This window comes from Salmo trutta, chromosome 19 (genome assembly GCF_901001165.1).
Source record: "Salmo trutta chromosome 19, fSalTru1.1, whole genome shotgun sequence".
Classification (NCBI taxonomy): Eukaryota; Metazoa; Chordata; class Actinopteri; order Salmoniformes; family Salmonidae; genus Salmo; species Salmo trutta.
In genome coordinates this window covers 31862362-31884482 of record NC_042975.1, presented here as the reverse complement: position 1 = coordinate 31884482, position 22121 = coordinate 31862362, and the positions used below count along the sequence as shown (strand labels likewise).

At 44.1% G+C, this 22121-nt stretch overlaps 1 protein-coding gene across 1 annotated transcript in view; it reads left to right on the top strand.

Annotated features, from left to right (window-relative positions):
• Window positions 1-9926, top strand: part of LOC115154338 (coxsackievirus and adenovirus receptor homolog) — a 102037-nt gene extending 92111 nt beyond the window's left edge. Inside the window, exons 4-7 of the mRNA XM_029700478.1 lie at window positions 4623-4778; window positions 4940-5062; window positions 5233-5371; window positions 6931-9926. Coding sequence (XP_029556338.1) covers window positions 4623-4778; window positions 4940-5062; window positions 5233-5371; window positions 6931-7216 — 704 coding nt within the window. The 3' untranslated portion in view covers window positions 7217-9926. The remainder of the gene's footprint in view (window positions 1-4622; window positions 4779-4939; window positions 5063-5232; window positions 5372-6930) is intronic.
• The last annotated feature ends 12195 nt before the right edge of the window (window positions 9927-22121 follow it).

Here is a 22121-nt window from a genome sequence, read left to right as displayed (position 1 = left end):
CGTGGATTCTGATTGGTTAGACCAGCATTGAATAGTACAAAGCACGGGCACTTCCTGCTTGAGTTTCTGCCTATATGACGGGAGGAGCAAGATGGAGTCGTGGTCAGATTTGCCGAAAGGAGGTCGGGGGAGGGCCTTGTAAGCAGTATGGAAGTTTGAATAGCAATGGTCAGGAGTCTTAGTAACACGAGTAGGACAGTCGATATGTTGATAGAACTTCGTCAGCCTAGTCCTCAGATTTGCTTTGTTAAAATCCCCAGCTACAATAAATGCAGCCTCAGGATATGTGGTTTCTGGTTTGCATAAAGTCTAGTGAAGTTTTTTGAGGACCGTCAAGGTTTTGGCTTGAGGTGAGACGTAAACGACCGTGGCGATGACGGAGAATTCTCTTGGGAGATAATATGGTCGGCATTTAATTGTGAGGTATTCTAGGTCGGGTGAACAAAATAACTTGAGTTCCTGTATATTCCTAGAATTACACCATGAGTCGTTAATCATGAAACACCCCCCTCCACCATTCTGCTTCCCGGAGAGACATTTTTTCCTGTCTGCGCGATGTAATGAGAATCCTGCTGCTTTACCGACTCCGACAGAGTATCCCGAGAGAGCCATGTTTCCGAGTATCAAAGCCAATGCTGAATTTTCAAAACACCACTTTACCCGTGTGTGTTCTGGTTCTGGCCCAACCCATCGATATCTAGTCTCAATCAGAACCATTAGAATGTGTTTGCGTTCTAGAAATCGTCGGGGAGGTAATCAGATCCAGACTCATTGCGGAGAACAAACGAACATCCGTGGGTGTGGCGTATTGTTTGGCCGAAGCAAGGAGTCTGGGTAGCCAGGCAAGTGTATGGCTGTTCCTGTGTCAGCTTTACTCTGAAACTCCCCCAGTCACTCAACCATTCAGCATATTTACATACTGTATGAAAAGTGGTGTGGGCTGACTGATGTGGTCAAACAATATAGGAACTATTACTGAGGCCCTGCACACTTTATCGTCAACACTGCCAGTGCCTGGATAAAGTATGATTAGGACTCTTGTTTTCCTGGTTAACAACATCTCTCTTTTGAGAAATTGGTGTTGTGACACAATTCGTTGGTGTTATATTTAACTGCCTTAACCAGGAAGTTGTGTCCAAAACAAACTGGTTTCTAGTCATTCATTTACACCAGTAAGCCTGGTTTGAAGCTGCTCTCTCAGGTCTACAGGGAGGAAGATAAATTGATTCAGTAATGTCCAATGATTACCTGAGCCAGCCGAGGAGAGATGGGCTTGAGCTGACTAGAGCAAATACAATGCAGAGGCATTTCTCCTGAGTTGGCCACAGACCTGGTGATGTAGTGTCCGGTAGTGGGTCTGACAGGCCTAAAGCCATTGACCCCTGGGGCAGAGCTGTTCCATTTCTCAAGGGGAGCAGTGTGACAAGGAGACATGAAGACCTCTTGCCTGCTCCCCAGTATATCTTCAGGTCGCTCTTTTTTTATTAACAATAATAAATCAATACAAAGTTAAATTGGAAACATAAGTATTCATTAAGAGTATACAAAGGACTTTTAGGCTACGGTATACAATAACACATTACACAAGGACCTTAACATGCTGACCACACAGCTCGACCGTGTCAACAAGAGTCTGCGTAGCCAGGCGCTAAAATATAACTTGGTTCGATTTGTGACGCTTGAAGCGCTGCAAGTCTCGCCTCACCTCATTGGTTTTTAGGAGCATATATCCACGTGGGGGATTGAAAGATGAACTGAGGTTCCCACTCCAGTCTAGTTGGTGGTGGTAATGCACCTTGAAGTTAGTTGCCAACCGCCATGTAAAGTCCGAAGAAGAAGAAGCCTGAACGAGGAGAGATTACTGGAAACAAACTATGTTTACCCTTTTATCTTTAGATTAATTGTCGGAGTAGAGGACCTTGTGCATTTAAGGTAAAATAACAACTTAACGTTTATCCCAGGACAAAGTAGCTAGCAACAGCAAGCTAGCTAGCTAAATTGCCATAAATGTTTAATGCTTTTCGACCTGTCCCCAAATTAACGCACGCACACCAGCGGTCTGGTCAACATGCAAGGGATATACACACATTTGATCATTTTTTGTTGGTAGAGTTTTTGTAAATATACATTTGTGAATATGAATTTTGTCCAAAAGAATAATACAATGAATTCCCATCAGGTCACAATGTAAATGCTCCGGAGAACATTGGCAGACATGGTCACTCAGACATGGCACACAGTCACACACTCTCAGATATATACAGTTTCACTCTGCGTGTGCGCACACACACACTAGTGCTAAGCGATTATTACTTTTTGAGGACGGTTTGATTTCGGTTCAATTATAAAAACATTATGGTTTTGATACATTTTTTTTTACATTAAATGGACTATGTATTATGTGGGTTGAATTCTGTAACACAGAATAAAACAATCAAAGTCCCATGATGGTAGTGACTCTCCATTACTGCTCATCACTTATTAACCATCATTTATTCACATTAACTTAATCAAATATTACATCTGTTTTATGACTTTTATAATTCCAAGTCTTCATCTCATCTATATTTAGCTGCTGCTTATCCGGTCTGACAAAATCACTATTTTAGTAGTTCTTCGAAGTAAATAACACACTTTTATAAATACCAACTATCAATCACTTAGGTCATGTATTTTCAGGTAGAGCTACCTCACACGTTCTTCTCTCATTTCTCTGTGTCTGCCCCACACCGACCAGACAAATAGGTGCGCAATGGATTATGGTCATTGTGGTTAATTACTGTGTTTTCTGTGCTAAACTATGTTGAATATTGTCCTGTTAGAAACTACAACCCTCTACTACATCGCACTGTTTGGGCTGGATCTGATGTGTCTCTAGAGAAACTGTGCATTGAGCTCACAGAAGAAGAAAAAAACTGAACTAAATGGAATTAAAATAATTGAACCAACCGTCAGTCCATTAGTTGTTTAAAAACACACACAGAGGCATCTTCCCTGAGTGCAGGTAACGTTGTGAGCTGTGTGTTGTCTCCGCTAGTTTAAAGATGGACAGTGACGTTAACAGGAGGAGAGAGCACCTGCAGTCAGTACAGCACACCGGACAGGCACATCGGCAACCCTCACAACCATTCACCATCTCTGCCTAGACTTCACATCAACCTTCAACAGCCATTCACTTTTACTCTGTCACCTTGGCCTCAGTCCCAACCGATGTCTACCCATAGGTCACTACATTCTTTAACAGCCAATCACTTTCTCTCAAGTTCCCTGATCTGAATCCCAAACAACCAATCAGCACTGCCTAGACCTCACTACAGGCAATCTTTCTCAGTCTCCCTGGCCTCTCCAAACTAATCCCTCATGGTCTTTATAGCCACGTCTCTGTGGTCTACTGCAATGTATCACGCTCACTTTCTCCATATATACTCTACTGTACCCTGTCTGTACCTCAATATAGTCCAGTACAGCAATACATCACCTTATCTTTAGCCCTTCATATTACACCACATCCATATAGTCCACCACAACCAATCACTGTCTCCCTCTAGTCTCTACAGTATCTCTCTAAAGACCATTCTCTTTCTTCTTCCTTTGACCTCATCTCTCGCTCATATCACACATAGAAATCTGCTCTGATGAAGCTTCTACCCATTTCCAATAGGAACATCTACATGTGGAGCTATATGTAGCCCTTGATATGTCAAGCTGACTTTGAGCTTTTAATGTGAATTCAAAATGTCATTGCTGTATTACATTGTAAGACACACACACAGTGCATGTGGACAGCCGACCGCCAAGTCAGGAGAGCGAGCCGTCTTGGCCCCTGTCATCCGTCCATCAGAACTCGTTTCATTTCTCTCTGTTCTCTCATTCCTCCCCTCCCTCGTTCTGTCCGTCCTGACCCCTGCCTATTAGATTAGATGGTCTGGGCACTGCACTATGTGCTGTAGTGTCCCACAGGGCTGTCTGGTGTTAATCCACATGATTCTGTCCTCCCCTCTCGCTGGGCTTTGTTGTTACAGCGCCCATTACCAAACCATGTCAGTGCTCCAGCACAACGCTCAGACACACAGAGAGAGAGAGAGACACTCACACAGTCGCACATACACACATGACTACACACACACAGCGCCAATCAGGCTTCCTAAATGCCCCTCCACCTCCCATCCCTAGCATAGTACCCCCTACCTCACCCCACCGCTCCAGCAGACAGACAGTTGGTCTGTTCATCTTTGCCTTGCACTGGATCTGGCCTGCTTTCAATTTGGAGCTTTGTTTGCTTTTGGATTCTCGTCTCCTGTCAACAGACTGAAACTATGCCTGGCTTCCACAGATGCCCTACCCCCACCGTTTGTGTGTGTGTCACGCTCTGATCGTAATTATCTTGAGTGACAGCACCTGTAATGACAGCAGCTGTATCACTGACCCTGATTACTGCTCTCATTACGCTGATGACTGCTGCTATGAGACACACACACACATAAAGCGTGGCAACCTGCCCAGAGGGGTGTGCAATAGAAAATCAGGAAGGGTTTGTGTTGCTTCAAGCTAATTTCTCTTTTCCGCCATGTCTGCCATCTCTAATAGCTTATTCTCCCCCTCCTCCCACTCTCTCCTGGTAGTGAGGCCGTCCAAGCCCAGATGCTCTGCCGACGGCCCCACCCTGGAGGGAACGGATGTGGTCCTGAGGTGTACGTCCAGTGAGGGGACCAAACCCCTGCAGTACACCTGGGAGAAGACCAGCAACAACAAACTGCTGCCTGCCTCCGCCGTGCTAGGTAAGACACATAATATTTATGGAAGCCAGGTTTCACCATCCCCAGATGGAGCAGATGCTTTCATACAGAATGGTTATTCACTGCCAAATGGACAGAAGGGTCTCAGAAAAGTTTTGTCTTCCTGAACGTGCTGCTGTCAACCCCTCCCCCTCTGTCTGTAGACCCTGTGGGAGGCACCATGAATGTAAGGAACGCGTCCACCAGCTCCTCGGGAACCTACCGCTGCACAGCTAAGAACCACGTGGGCATGGAGGAGTGTATTCTACAGCTTGGCATCACTCCTCGTGAGTCCCTCAACGCCCCCTGATTCACCTTTATGTGGTCTTAATTGAAGATTAGAATTATTTGATTATTTTAATCAGGTGGGCATTTGTGCTGAGACCTGTATGGCTGTATAGAGTCAAAATGGTGGGATTGTGAAGGATGAGTGTTTTTAATGATTTTCTCTGTCTAGCCCCCAACACTGCTGGTATCATAGCTGGAGCCATCATCGCTGTTCTGCTGGCCCTCATCATCATCGCCATCATCCTCTTCTGCTGCTGCCGCGCCCGCAACAGGAAGAAGTACGAGAAGGAGATCTCCTACGAGATCAGGTATGGACAACGCATTATTACACCATCAATGCTGTGTAGGATCCCCCAAATACACTTTCATTGTACAGACACTGGTACATACTGCATCAAACTGATATAGCAGTGTAGTGTGTATTATCTAACTATCTGTATGTGGGTTAGATAAAGCAACGAAAAATGTGCCAGTAGGTATGTGTCATTGTGAACGTCCGACGTTCTCTGGCCCCAGCTCCTCCCGGCCCAGTCTCTCTCTCTTTCTCTCTCTTCCTCTCTCTCTCCTCTCTCTCTCCTCTCCTCTCTCTTTCTCTCTTTCTCTCTTTCTCTCTCTTTCTCTCTCTTTCTCTCTCTCTCTTTCTCTCTCTCTCTTTCTCTCTTTCTCTTTCTCTCACGGAAAAAAGGTTGTCGCCCCATCAGCGTTCTCTTTTTTTCCCCTTCCTAAAATAAACGGCTTTGGTAATCAGTTTGGGAGTTTTGTTTGTTCTGTGGATCCTGTCTGTCCTGCCCAGCCCCCCTGGACACAGTATTCCATCCAGAAAGCACAGGGTCTCCCTCCCTCTTTCTCTGTCTCTGGGTCTGCTAGCTTCAGCCTGGACACTGTCTGGCTATCTGCCTGGCAACTCAGTGGAGCACAAAAAAGATTAGCCCTATGAGCACTGTGTCTGGGTACCCAGCCCTGACACACACACACACACGGAGGCACGCATACAGACAGGAATGCACACTTGCACACACAGACAAACACTTGTGCACCCACACACACCATGCATGCACAAACACACACACATATTTACTAACATATTCAAAGCCAAGTGCCCCTCAGGCTCAGTTTGATTGAGCTCTTTAATGGATTATTGCCGGTTATTCGTTTTTAATTGTGTTGCTCTGGGAGCTGAAGGGGGTTGGTCAGAATGAAGGTTACTCTGTTACCACTGCTGAGAAACCTCATTCTTACTGTAGCTGACCAGAGCTGGCACAGTCCGAACTACATTCCATCTCCACTAGCTATCATTGCTGTCTCTTTCTCTCCCTTCATCCTCTTTTTCTGTCTGTCCCCTTCCCCTCTGTCTGTCTGTCTGTCTTATTCACCCTCTATCTTTCTGTCTGTCCCACACTCTCTCTGTGTTTCTGTCTTATTCACCCTCTCTGTCTCTGTCCCACACTCTCTCTGTGTTTCTGTCTTATTCACCCTCTCTGTCTGTCCCACACTCTCTCTGTGTTTCTGTCTTATTTACCCTCTCTGTCTGTCCCACACGCTCTCTGTGTTTCTGTCTTATTCACCCTCTCTGTCCCACACTCTCTCTGTGTTTCTGTCTTATTCACCCTCTCTGTCTGTCCCACACTCTCTCTGTCTTATTCACCCTCTCTGTCTGTCCCACACTCTCTCTGTGTTTCTGTCTTATTCACCCTCTCTGTCTGTCCCACACTCTCTCTGTGTTTCTGTGTCTCTCCATTATCTTTATTGTTTCACTTTCTTTCTGTCTGGACCCCTGGGGGAAAATCCAAACCCAAGTGAATGTGAAAGGGAGTGAAAAAGCTTGTGTTTTTTTACATAACTATCTCACCCCTCTTCTCTCCTTCAGAGAGGACGTCCCCCCTCCGAAGAGCCGCGTGTCGACGGCCCGCTCCTTCACCAGCGTGGGCAGCCAGCGCTCCTCCCTGGGCTCCATGTCCCCCTCCAACCTGCACGAGTATGCCCTCAAGCCCCAATACGACAAAATCCCCTCCGTGGAGGAGTATGAGAGGCCCCCCAGCCACGCACCCCTGCCCCCACCCGTCGCCAGCAAGATGGCCGGCCCCAACCTCAGCCGCATGGGCGCCATCGCCGTCATGATCCCCGCCCAGAACAGGGACGGCTCCATTGTGTAGTGGAAAGAAACAGAAAGACTGGGGGACGCTAGCCAGAGAGGTGGGGTGGCTGGGCTGCCAGATTCTACCCTCTACCACTCACCACCAACTGGGACCCCCACTCTGCTCTGCTTTATGGAGGTCTGGGTGTGGTATTGTACTGAGGAGAAAAGAGAAGCAGTATTGTACCACGTCATATCAGACCCACTATGAACTATTTACTGAAGACATTAAACAGATGCTTTTATGAATTTGACTTCCTGAACTTTCTCATAACATGACAAATATGAATTCTAGGCTGGGTACATTTTAATGGTCAATTCACACAGGTTGCTTTGTACATAGTTGAATGCATGATGGGTTTTTTTATGTCCATAGAGAGTTGTGTTCAGAGCGGACCAAGGTCTCTGATTGGCCTGTGTTGTGTGTGTGTACCATGTAGAGTATTACAGCTTTACGTGTATGTTTCTGGGGGTGGGAAATGTACAGTTCTACTCTACTTTCATTGGATGAAATACTCACGGAATGATCAGACATGTTTGATCAATTCACTTCTGTAACACACAGCTTATCTCAAGAATAGGGGTTGCCGAAGGGATTTTAGAGTTCTGCTTTTCAAAATAATTATTTGTCATTCCACTGGTTGAACTGTGGCTGATGTAATGTTTGCCAGCCCTAAGAGAAATTAGGTCAGCTGGTTGTTATTTGGACAGTTGACTGTTTTGAAATGTCCAGCTGGGCTGGAGGGGACGGATGGACAGGGTTGGCTAATGACATGGAAGGGGGAGTTCAAACCACCACATCTTGTGATTAGTGGATTGTTTCTTTGCCGGGTTTACAGCCCACCCCTCAAGTTCCTACAACAGGCAGTGTTTTGGAGAATAGTGAGGTTCACTGAACAATCATATTTGATTGTGTTTGACTGCCACCAGCCCAGGCCCCCAAACCCTCTGACCCCGCCAGTACACCCCTTCCCTATCCCCTACACTGTATGTTATTATTAACCATCTCTGGTGTTTAACCATCAAACCCCTGAAAAAAAATGTATATTTGTAACTGCACACTCAGGATTCAATATCTTGATGAAACAACTTTCTCAATGGTCATTATGAAGTCAAAAATGTTTAGTGGTTCATTCATGCACCTCTATTCATGAAGGATAAATGAAGGATGAAGTATGTACAGTATGTACAGTATAGTAATTTACATGATATATGGAAGGAAGTGAGTGTTGAGGGGAAAAAGAAAATATTAGAATACTGAGTCACGGGTGTTATGTTTAGGCTGCACCAACAGCACAGTAACTCTGTTTTCCAGGGTGTCTATAATGCACCCATGCTCTCTCTCTCTCACACTCACAGCCCCCCAGTCAGTGCTTCTGCTCAGCCCAGATGGAGTGTTTCTGTGATTCACATCAGTGTTCTTGTGCCTTGTCTCTACTGACTTGTATCACATACATACTGTTACAGCCACAGGCCCCTAGGTAGGTGTGTGTGTGTGTGTGTGTGTGTGTGTGTGTGTGTGTGTGTGTGTGTGTGTGCACCCAGGCTGTGTTCTAGTCTTCTACCGTTGCTATGCGCCATTCATGTATGTTTTGTAGCCAGCTGTCATTGTATGATACATGACACAATAGTTGGCTACAGAACAAGTAGTATGTCTGTAGTACTAGACCCACATCGGGCATGACAACTAGTCCACTTTTCATGGTTCTGGATCCTGTGTAAATCCACATCAACTGAGTGGAGGTTGGTTGCTTTACTCCCCCATCCGAAATAGATTATTTTAAATTACATTAGCTCTATATTTAAACATTAGCAATGTAAAAAAACGAAGAAGAAAAACTTCTATTCTTTCTTAGTTTTAAATGCATTATTTGAGGATTATTTTTTTTTAATTATGAAGGCTTTGGTTGTATGTGTAAATATACTGTAAAAGTTACACTATCTCTAGAACTAATCCCACCACACTTACTCTAATGCTCTGTATGTATGATGATGCTCAGGCAGTGCTTTGCTTGGTTAGTGTGTATCTAAATCATGATCGATGGGTCTTATAAATAACAGTGGAGGGTGAAAGCCCACTAATGTTAATTCAGGTGGGCACCACTGGCATTCTACTGCAGCTATGTTTCAATATCCACATTAGCTTATTAATTATGATGAAGCAATAGCATGCATTGTAAATAGTATACTAGTATGGTTAATGAAACACACAGACTCTGTGTATGAAATAGAAAGTAATAGATTTGAGGTGGATGAAGTGGAGCTGACCGGTGAAGACCTCTCGGAGTTGTGGCCTTACGCCTCGTTGTGGCAGGTGTAACCTCACACATGGGGACAGCAGCCACATCCGAGACAGGACGTGAAGTGAAACCCACCCCGTACATTACCCCAAAGTGGAAAACCTGTCAGCTCTCTCCAAGCCCAGGGAACTGTGTGTTAGTGTGTATGTCTTTACTGTCTGGATGCGTCCCCAATATAGTATTTTAGTAGCCCCCCAACTGCTGACAAACTAGAGAGCCATTAGGGAGTTAGTCATGTTGTACAGTCCCTCTCAACTCAGAAAAGGAATAAGTACTACTAACATGGTATTAACTGTAGCTTTTAAAACTAGTGTACTAATATTGTATGAAGATTTTTATTTGGTGGTTTGTTTGCACATTGTGTGATCATACCTGTTTTTATTTTTGTGCGTGTATTTTTAAATAATAAAGGACACAAAATGAAAGAAATAATAACATTATTTTGCCTTTCTTTCCCATAGCAGCAGCTGTTGACTTTGTCTTAAATCAAAGTGTTTTTCTCTCTGCAAGTATCAGCTGCAGCAGCCAGTCTATCCTCTGTGGCCCGGCTGGCCCTCCTCCAGGCTTCCACTGTGATTCATTTGAATCAGGCAGTGATTTTCACCATTAATGCCAGGTGAGGTTACTTTCTAACCACTTAATGATTCTAATTAATCAATGAAGCACAAAAGCACGATGATCAGAACCCGCCCAGTGAAAATCCACAGCCCCGTTGAAACAGGCAGCACTAGAACATTACATATACTAGCATGATTCACACTATAGGGCCAAGCTTTACTGGGCTGGCCTGATTTACACATCCACCAGAGTTGCTGGAAAGGACAATGTGAAAAGAAAATAACCGAGCCAGCACAGTATGGTTGGGGTCAGCCCTGTAGTGTGAATCAGAACTACTCCAGGCCCCTGCCCTGGTTTGACTTGAGGGAACAGGGGAGTAATGTCTTAACTCTGTGTTTCACCCACTGATACTTGTCCTTTATCCCTACTGAGTCATTATCCTCGTGCTGCAGTGTTGCACTTCTCTCACAACACGTCATCACTGCCTCTGTAATCACTGAGGGAGAACTAAAGTCCTCGTGTACCTAGGGCTCGAATCAATATGTATCGCTGAAGTTCAGTGCTATAGCGCGCTTGAAATGTAGAGGTAATTTTCGATTGAGCCAACATATGCAGCGTTTACCCTTGGCTGGTTTCAATTGTAGACAATTTCCTGCCTTAGCTAATGTTGTTGCTAATTAACTGCATGACGAGTCCCAGCTAATTAGCTGTGTGGTACAAATTAGCTCCTGTAGCAGCTCAACTGAGCTGCATACATTGGAGTAACTAAGGTTAATGGTTATTGGATAGATCAGCCATGTTAGGGATTGTACCAAATGTTTAACCTCGATGTCTTTAGGCCAGCTAAGAAGAAAAATAAGTCTACACTTTTTTTAGTTTTTTAATCCCCTAGAGTCGATGTCCGTGCCCCCGCAGAAATCTAATTAGCATAATTTTTTAAAAGCTGTCAATTTAAGCTAGAGAGAAGTTGTTTTTGCATTGGATGCGTCTCAATCCACCGCATCCGCGGTGAAAGGTGACAGCTAGAGCGTTGTTTGTCAGACCATGAGACAACACAAAAATCGGTCTTCTCACAAAATTGCCTTTAGCGTCCGAACGGTTTTGCTCTATGACTCCCACAAGCATCTTGGGACTCATCTGAATTCGGTAGAGCTGATCTGCCAACTACTGTCTGTCTGAACAGTTTGGACCCCTCTGTGGAAAGGTGAGATTCTCACTGACATGTGTCAGTTGTTTTGCTCTAGGATGCCTACAGGCCTCACAAGACTCGTCTGAAGGTTCCCGGTACCAATTGAAAACATTTATGGAAGTATACATGGAGTCTGTTTAGTGCCAAAAATAAGGGTTTAAATATATGTTTTAAAAATAATGTGTCCTGATCTTTCTTATCTCTCAGATATAGCTTCCTTTAGATTTTTTTTAAATCTGTTGTTCAATGCATTTGTATGGGCTAATAGCATTAAGGCCAAATAAAATGTTTCAGCAAATATTTTTTGTACATATTTTTTTTAGATCAATCAATCAATCAAATGTATTTATAAAGCCCTTCTTACATCAGCTGATGTCACAAAGTGCTGTACAGAAACCCAGTCTAAAACCCCAAACAGCAAGCAATGCAGGTGTAGAAGCACGGTGGCTAGGAAAAACTCCCTAGAAAGGCCAGAACTTAGGAAGAAACCCAGAGAGGAACCAGGCAATGAGGGGTGACCAGCCCTCTTCTGACTGTGCCAGGTGGAGATTATAACAGAACATGGCCAAGATGTTCAAATGTTTATAGATGACGAGCAGGGTCAGATAATAATAATAATAATAATAATCACAGTTGTTGTAGAGGGTGCAATAGGTTAACACCTCAGGAGTAGATGTCAGTTGGCTTTTCATAGCCGATCATTCAGAGTATTTCTACCGCACCTGCTGTCTCTAGAGAGTTTAAAACAGCAGGTCTGGAACAAGGTAGCTCGTCCGGTGAACAGGTCAGGGTTCCATAGCCGCAGGCAGAACAGTTGAAACTGGAGCAGCAGCACGGCCAGGTGGACTGGGGACAGCAAGGAGTCATCAGGCCAGGTAGTCCTGAGGCATGGTCCTAGGGCTCATGTCCTCAGAGGGAAAGAGAGAGAAAAAGAGAGAGCGAGAATTAGAGGGAGCATGCTTAAATTCACACAGGACACCGGGTAAGATGGGAGAAATACTCCAGATATAACAGACTGACCCTAGCCCCCCCGACACAAACTGCAGCATAAATACTGGAGGCTGAGACAAGAGGGGTCGGGAGACACTGTGGCCCCGTCCGACGATACCCCCGGACAGGGCCAAACAGGAAGCATATAACCCCACCCACTTTGCCAAAGCACAGGCCCCACACCACTAGAGGGATATCTTCAACCACACAAATTTACTATCCTGAGACAAGGTCGAGTATAGCCCACGAAGATCTCCCCCATGGCACGAACCCGAGGGGGGACGCCAACACGGACAGTAAAATGCCTCCTAGGGACGACATGGAAGAGGACCAGTAAGCCAGTGACTCAGCCCCCGTAATAGGGTTTGAGGCAGAGAATCCCAGTGGGGAGAGGGGAACCGGCCAGGCAGAGACAGCAAGGACGGTTCGTTGCTCCAGTGCCTTTCCGTTCACCTCACACTCCTGGGCCAGACTACACTCAATCATAGGACCTACTGAAGAGATGAGTCGTCAATAAAGACTTAAAGGTCGAGACCGAGTGTGCGTCTCACATAGATAGGCAGAGCATTCCATCAAAATTGAGCTCTATAGGAGAAAGCAGTTCCTCCAGCTGTTTGCTTAGAAATTCTATGGACAGTAAGGAGGCCTGCGTGACCGTAGCGTACGTGTAGGTATGTACAGCAGGACCAAATCGGAAAGATGGGTAGGAGCAAGCCCATGTAATGCTTTGTAGGTTAGCAATAAAACCTTGAAATCAGCCCTAGCCTTAACAGGAAGCCAGTGTAGAGGCTAGCACTGGAGTAATATGATCACGTTTTGGGGTTCTTGTCAGGATTCTAGCAGCCGTGTTTAGCACTAACTGAAGTTTATTTAGTGCTTTATCCGAGTAGCCGGAAAGTAGCACATTGCAGTAGTCTAATCTAGAAGTGACAAAAGCATGGATACATTTTTCTGCATAATTTTTGGACAGAAAGTTTCTGATTTTTGCAATGTTACATAGGTGGGAAAAAACTGTCCTTGAAACAGTCTTGATATGTTCATCAAAAAAAGAGATCAGGGTCTAGAGTAATGCCGAGGTCCTTCAGTTTCATTTGAGACCACTGTACAACCATCAATATTTATTGTCAGATTCAACAGAAGATCTCTTTGTTTCTTGGGACCTAGAACTAGCATCTCTGTTTTGTCCGAGTTTAAAAGTAGAACATTTGCCGCCATCCACTTCCTTATGTCTGAAACACAGGCTTCCAGGGAGGGCAATTTTGGGGCTTCACCATGTTCCATTGAAATGTACTTCTGTGTGTTGTCCTCATAGCAGTGAAAATTAACATGTTTCCGAATGACATCACTAAGAGGTAAAATATATAGTAAAAACAATAGTGATCCTAAAACGGAGCCTTAACCTCTCTGGGCTAGGTGGCACCAAATCGTCCCACCTACGTAACAGCCAGTTGAATCCTGTGGCGCGATTTTCTTAGAAATGCTATTACTTCAATTTCTCAAACATATGACTATTTTACAGCTATTTAAAGACAAGACTCTCATTAATCTAACCACACTGTCCGATTTCAAAAAGGCTTTACAACGAAAGCAAAACATTAGATTATGTCAGCAGAGTACCCAGCCAGAAATAATCAGACACCCATTTTTCAAGCTAGCATATAATGTCACAAAAACCCAGAAGACAGCTAAATGCAGCACTAACCTTTGATGATCTTCATCAGATGACACACCTAGGACATTGTTATACAATACATGCATGTTTTGTTCAATCAAGTTCATATTTATATCAAAAACCAGCTTTTTACATTAGCATGTGACGTTCAGAACTAGCATACCCCCCGCAAACTTCCGGGGAATTTACTAACAATTTACTAAATTACTCACGATAAACGTTCACAAAAAGCATAACAATTATTTTAAGAATTATAGATACAGAACTCCTCTATGCACTCGATATGTCCGATTTTAAAATAGCTTTTTGGTGAAAGCACATTTTGCAATATTCTAAGTACATAGCCCTGCCATCACGGGCTAGCTATTTAGACACCCAGCAAGTTTAGCCTTCACCAAAATCAGATTTACTATAACAAAAATGTTATTACCTTTCCTGTTCTTCATCAGAATGCACTCCCAGGACTTCTACTTCAATAACAAATGTTGGTTTGGTCCCAAATAATCCATCGTTATATCCAAACAGCGGCGTTTTGTTCGTGCGTTCTAGACACTGTCCGAAATGGTAAATCAGGGTTACGAGCATGGCGCATTTCGTGACAAAAAAATTCTAAATATTCCATTACCGTACTTCGAAGCATGTCAACCGCTGTTTAAAATCAATTTTTATGCAATTTATCTCGTAAAAAAGCGATAATATTCCGACCGGGAATCTGCGTTTCGGTAAATAGAGGGAAAAAAAGAAAGACTGGGGCGGCCAGTGCACAAGCCTAAGCCCTTTGTCCTCTGATCGGCCACTTGACAAAGGCGATAATGTGCTTCAGCCTGGGGCTGCAATGACGACATTCTGTTTTTTCCCGGGCTCTGAGAGCCTATGGGAGCCGTGGGAAGTGTCACGTTACCGCAGAGATCCTTTGTTTTGGAAAGAGATGTCAAAGAAAGCCAATAAATGGTCAGACAGGCCACTTCCTGTAAAGGAATCTCTCAGGTTTTTGCCTGCCATATGAGTTCTGTTATACTCACAGACACCATTCAAACAGTTTTAGAAACTTTAGGGTGTTTTCTATCCATATCTAATAAGCATATGCATATTCTAGTTACTGGGTAGGAGTGGTAACCAGATTAAATCGGGTACGTTTTTTATCCGGCGGTGTAAATACTGCCCCCTAGCCCTAACAGGTTCAGGAACACCAAAATTTACAGTTGATTTGTCAGAGGACAAACCATCTACAGAGACAAACTGATATCTTTCCGACAGATAAGATCTAAACCAGGCCAGAACTTGTCCATGTAGACCAATTTGGGTTTCCAATCTCTCCAAAAGAATGTGGTGATCAATGGTATCAAAAGCAGCACTAAGGTCTAGGAGAACGAGGACAGATGCAGAGCCTCGGTCTGACGCCATTAAAAGGTAATTTACCACCTTCACAAGTGCAGTCTCAGTGCTATGATGGGGTCTAAAACCAGACTGAAGCGTTTTGTATACATTGTCTTCAGGAAGCTGCGCAACAGCTTTTCCCAAAAGTTTTCAGAGGAATGGGAGATTCGATATAGGCCAATTTTAGTTTTTTAAATCTTTTCTGGTTCAAGGTTTGGCTTTTTCAAGAGAGGCTTTATTACTGCCACTTTTAGTGAGTTTGGTACACATCCGGTGGGTAGGCAGCCGTTTACTCTGTTCAGCATAGGCGTGCCAAGCACAGGAACCAGCTCTTTCAGTATTTTAGTTGGAATAGGGTCCAGTATGCAGCTTGAAGGTTTAGAGGCCATTACTATTTTCATCAATGTGTCAAGAGATATAGTATTAAAAAACTTGAGTGTCTCCCTTGATCCTAGATCCTGGCAGAGTTGTGCAGAGCCCATAATTTGCTTTCTAATAATCATGATCTTTTCGTCAAAGAAGTTGAATTTATCAGTGCTGAAGTGAAAGCCATCCTCTTTTGGGGAATGCTGCTTTTTAGTTAGCTTTGCGACAGTATCAAAAATACATTTTGGATTGTTCTTATTTTCCTCAATTAAGTTGGAAAAATAGGATGAGCGAGCAGCAGTGAGGGCTCTTCGATACTGCACGGTACCGTCTTTCCAAGCTAGTCGGAAGACTTCCACTTTGGTGTAGTGACATTTCCGTTCCAATTTTCTGGAAGTTTGCTTCAGGGCTCTGGTATTTTCTGTATACCAGGGAGCTAGTTTCTTATGACAAATGTTTTTTGTTTTTAGGGCTGCAACTGCGTCTAGGGTATTACGCAAGGTTAAGTTGAGTTCCTCAGTTAGGTGGTTAACTGATTTTTGTACTCTGACGTCCTTGGGTAGGTGGAGGGAGTCTGGAAGGGCTACTAGGAATCTTTGGGTTATCCGAGAATTTATAGCACGGCTTTTGATGGTCCTTGGTTGGGGTCTGTGCTGATTATTTGTTGCGATTGCAAACGTAATAAAACGGTGGTCCGATAGTCCAGGATTATTAGGAAAAACATTAAGATCCACAACATTTATTCCACGGGACAAAACTAGGTCCAGAGTATGACTGTGGCAGTGAGTAGGTGCAGAGACATGTTGAACAAAAAACCCAGTGAGTCGATGATGGCTCCGAAAGCCTTTTGGAATGGGTCTGTGGACTTTTCCATGTGAATATTAAAGTCACCAAAAATTTGAAAATGATCTGCAATGACTACAAGGTTCGATAAGAATTCAGGGAACTCAGTGAGGAACGCTGTATATGGCCCAGGAGACCTGTAAACAGTAGCTATAAAAAGTGATTGAGTGGGCTGCATAGATTTCATGACTAGAAGCTCAAAAGACAAAAATGCAGTCTTTTTTTTAATTGAAATTTGCTATCGTAAATGTTAGCAACACCCCCACCTTTGCGGGATGCGCAGGGGATATGGTCACTAGTGTAACCAGGAGGAGAGGCCTCATTTAACACAGTAAATTCATCAGGCTTAAGCCATGTTTCAGTCCGGCCAATCACATCAAGATTATGATCAGTGATTAGTTCATTGACTATAACTGCCTTGGAAGTGAGGGATCTAACATTAAGTTGCCCTCTTTTGAGATGTGAGATATCACAATCTCTTTCAATAATGACAGGTATGGAGGAGGTCTTTATTCCAGTGAGATTGCTAAGGCGAACACCGCCATGTTTAGTTTTTCCCAACCTAGATCGAGGCACAGACACAGTCTCAATGGGGATAGCTGAGCTGACTACACTGACTGTGCTAGTGGCAGACTCCACTAAGCTGGCAGGCTGGCTAACAGCCTGCTGCCTGGCCTGCACTCTATCTCATTGTGGTGCTAGGGGAGTTAGAGTCCTGTCTATGTTCATAGATAAGACGAGAGCACCCCTCCAGCTAGGATGGAGTCCGTCACTCCTCAGCAGGCCAGGCTTGGTCCTGTTTGTGGGTGAGTCCCAGAAAAAGGGCCAATTATCTACAAATTCTATCTTTTGGGAGGGGCAGAAAACAGATATCAACCAGCAATTGAGTTGTGAGACTGCTGTAGAGCTCATCGCTCCCCCTAACTGGGACGGGGCCAGATACAATTACTCTATGCCGACACATCTTTCTAGCTGATTTACATGCTGAAGCTATGTTGCGCTTGGTGACCTCTGACTGTTTCATCCTAACATTGTTGGTGCCGACATGGATAACAATATCCCTATACTCGCCAGTTTTAGCCTTAGCCAGCACCATCTTCAGATTAGCCTTAAGGTCGGTAGCCCTGCCCCCTGGTAAACCTAGAGAGTTTTCAGCTGTACTTTTCGTGGCTGTTTATTTACCACCACAGACAGATGCTGGCACAAAGACCGCACTCAGTCAGCTGTATAAGGAAATAAGCAAACACGAAACCGCTCACCCAGAGGCGGCGCTCCTAGTGGCCGGAGACTTTAATGCAGGGAAACTTAAATCAGTTCTACCAAATTTCTATCAACATGTTAACCTCTATGGGCTAGGTGGGACGCTAGCGTCCCACTCTATTCAACAGCCAGTGGAATTGCGTGGCGCGAAATACAAATACCTCAAAAATGCAATAATTTCAATATTTCAAACATACGACTATTTTACACCATTTGAAAGATAAGACTCTCGTTAATCTAACCATATTGTCCTATTTCAAAAAGGCTTTACAGCGACAGCAAAACATTAGATTATGTCAGGAGAGTACATAGACACAAATAACCACACAGCCATTTTTCAAGCAAGCATATATGTCACAAAAACCCAAAACACAGCTAAATGCAGCACTAACCTTTGATGATCTTCATCAGATGACACTCCTAAGACATTATGTTATACAATACATGCATGTTTTGTTCAATCAAGTTCATATTTATATCAAAAAACAGCTTTTTACATTAGCATGTGATGTTCAGAACTAGCATTCCCACCCAAAACTTCCGGTGAATTTACTAAATTACTCATGATAAACGTTGACAAAATACATAACAATTATTTTAAGAATTATAGATACAGAACTCCTTTATGCAATCGCTATGTCAGATTTTAAAATAGCTTTTCGGCGAAAGCACATTTTGCAATATTCTGAGTACATAGCTCAGCCATCACGGCTAGCTAATTTGGGGAAACCTAAACTCAGAATTACTATTAGAAAAATTGGATTACCTTTGCTGTTCTTCGTCAGAATGCACTCCCAGGACTGCTACTTCCACAACAAATGTTGTTTTTGTTCCAAATAATCCATAGTTATGTGCAAATATCCCCGTTTTGTTCGTGCGTTCAGGTCACTATCCAAAGGGTAATGCGCGAATGCATTTCGAGACAAAAAAATTCAAAATGTTCCATTACCGTACTTAGAAGCATGTCAAACGCTGTTTAAAATCAATTTTTATGGTGTTTTTCTCGTAAAATAGCGATAATATTCCAACCGGACAATGCTGTATTCATTCAAAAAGGAAGAGAAAAAATGGCGAGGTCTCGTAAACGCGCATTTCCATTCCCTTTGTCCTCAGGCAGACCACTGACAAACTGAGTTACAATACTTTGCCCAGAGACAGGAGACGCCCCAATCCGCTTTCAGGCGGCTTCAGAGAGCCAATGGAAGCCTTAGAACGTGCAATATAACCCCACGGATACTGTAGTTTTGATAGACAAGCAAAGGGAGAACTACAAAATCGCAGACAGGCCACTTCCTACTTGGAATCTTCTCAGGTTTTTGCCTGCCATATGAGTTCTGTTATACTCACAGACACCATTCAAACAGTTTCAGAAACTTTAGAGTGTTTTCTATCCAAATCTACTAATAATATGCATATTCTCGTTTCTGGGCAAGAGTAGTAACCAGTTTAAATCGGGTACATTTTTTTATCCGGCCATGAAAATACTGCCCCCTAGCCCGGAGGGAAGAAAATTCTAGATCACCTGTACTCCACACACAGAGACGCGTACAAAGCTCTCCCTCGCCCTCCATTTGGTAAATCCGACCACAACTCTATCCTCCTGATTCCTGCTTACAAGCAAAAATTAAAGCAGGAAGCACCAGTGACTCGGTCTATAAAAAAAGTGGTCAGATGAAGAAGATGCCAAACTGCAGGACTGTTTTGCTATCACAGACTGGAACATGTTCCGGCATTCTTCCGATGGCATTGAGGAGTACACCACATCAGTCACTGGCTTTATCAATAAGTGCATCAGTGACTGTACGTACATACCCCAACCAGAAGCCATGGATTACAGGCAACATTCGCACTGAGCTAAAGGGTAGAGCTGCCGCTTTCAAGGTGCGGGACTCTAACCCGGAAGCTTACAAGAAATCCTGCTATGCCCTGCGACGAACCATCAAACAGGCAAAGCGTCTATACAGGGCTAAGATTGAATCATACTACACCGGCTCCGACGCTCGTCTTATGTGGCAGGGCTTGCAAACTATTACAGACTACAAAGGGAAGCACAGCCGCGAGCTGCCCAGTGACACGAGCCAACCAGATGAGCTAAACCACTTCTATGCTCGCTTCGAGGCAGGCAACACTGAGGCATGCATGAGAGCATCAGCTGTTCCCGGACGACTGTGTGATCACGCTCTCCGTAGCCGAGGTCAGGCTGCGGTGCCAGACGGATTACCAGGACGTGTGCTCCGGGCATGTGCTGACCAACTGGCAGGTGTCTTCACTGACATTTTCAACATGTCCCTGATTGAGTCTGTAATACCAACATGTTTCAAGCGGACCACCATAGTCCCTGTACCCAAGAACACAATGGCAACCTGCCTAAATGACTACAGACCTGTAGCACTCACGTCCGTAGCCATGAAGTGCTTTGAAAGGTTGGTAATGGCTCACATCAACACCATTATCCCAGAAACCCTATACCCACTCCAATTTGCATACCGCCCCAACAGATCCACAGATGATGCAATCTCTATTGCAGTCCACACTGCCCTTTCCCACCTGGACAAAAGGAACACTTACAGTGGGGAGAACAAGTATTTGATACACTGCCGATTTTCCAGGTTTTCCTACGTACAAAGCATGTAGAGGTCTGTAATTTTTATCATAGGTACACTTCAACTGTGAGAGACATAATCTAAAAGAAAAATCCAGAAAATCACATTCTATGATTTTTAAGTAATTAATTAGCATTTTATCCAGATGCAGTACCCTTGCCAGATGCAGATGCAGTACCCTTGCCTAACGATTGCGTCTGAAGCTGGGCTTGTAGCACAGCTATCCTCGCCATAAGGCGATCAATCTCCTATATATTATTATGAGTACAGCAACTGCAATTAGAAGGCATCGTGTTAATGTTACTACTTAGCATCGGCTGGTGGAGGTCCTGACGAACCATGACCAGATAAAGCGTCCGGGATGAAAAAGTCGAGCGAGGGGGGAAAAAATTAAAATATAAAATGGTAAATTAAAAAGTAAAAACCGTAAAGTTGGCAGGTAGCAAAGTAAGGAATTGCGCAGCAGCACGTAAACAAGTCTACAAGTAGATACTTCAAAGGGTCTTACAATTCAAAATCAGATAGCAAAATCATCCTTGGTATGACCTTAAAACAATTCCATATAGCTTAGTAGAACCCCCCCTGGCTTAGGCAGGACTTAAAGTATCTACAAAATGACGGGGGGGGGGGGGGTTATGCGTTGGGTCCCATTTTTAAGTCTTAGGTATGATTCGGCCAGGGATCGAACTACGAACCTTCCAATATCAGGGCTTACACTAACCTCAAGGCCACTGAGTTGGTATGTACAGACTTTTTTTTGCCCTCTTGCTCATGATCTATGGATGACTGGATCAATAGCTGATGATTTGCCAATAGCTCTGAGTGTCTGTTGTCTGTCTGGGCAGGCAGGCAGAGTGTTTGACTGGTGGCCAATAAACCAACTACAGTAGAGCACTTAGCTGTGAAGCAGGATGTCCATAGCTGTAATTGGGTGTCTGATAATGGATAGGACCCCAGAGCATTGATCTGGGGTCAGTGTTGAAATCAATCATGGACCCTAATAACTGGCTTGCTAATCACCAGCAGCATACCACCCAGCACCCCACTGCTGGCTTGCTTCTGAAGCTAAGCAGGGTTGTCCTGGTTGGTCCCTGGATGGGAGACCAGATGCTGCTGGAAGTGGTGTTGGAGGTTCAGTAGGATGCAACCTTTCCTCTGATCAAAAATATCCCTATGCACCAGGGCAGTGATTGGGGACATTGCCCAGTATAAGTTGGCATCTTTCGCATGGGAAGTTAAACGGGTGTCCTGGCTCTCTGTGGTCACTAAAGATCCCATGGCACTTATCGTAAGAGTAGGGGTGTTAACCCCGGTGTCCTGGCTAAATTCCCAATCTGGCCTTCATACAGTACAATCACAGTCACTTAATCATCCCCAGCTTACATTTGGCACATTCATCGCCCCTCCTCTCCCCTGTAACTATTCCCCAGGTCGTTGCTGTAAATGAGAATGTGTTCTCAGTCAACTTACCTGGTAAAATAAGGGTTAAATAAAATAAAACAATCACAGCCATGGATGCACACACACAATTGGGCTATGCACTGGGTTTGTTAGCTGCCCTTCAATTATCACAGTCATCATCATCATCATAATAGTCCCTATGGATATGTCTACTGGCATGAGAATGACACTTTTGACGGCTGTAAAAATACATTCTCCTATATTGCATATGGATTGGACTTATTGGGTTATGTAGCTTGTGCCATTCTATTCTCATTGAATTAATGTACAATTAATAATACATTCCCTCGTCCCATTCTGTCTTT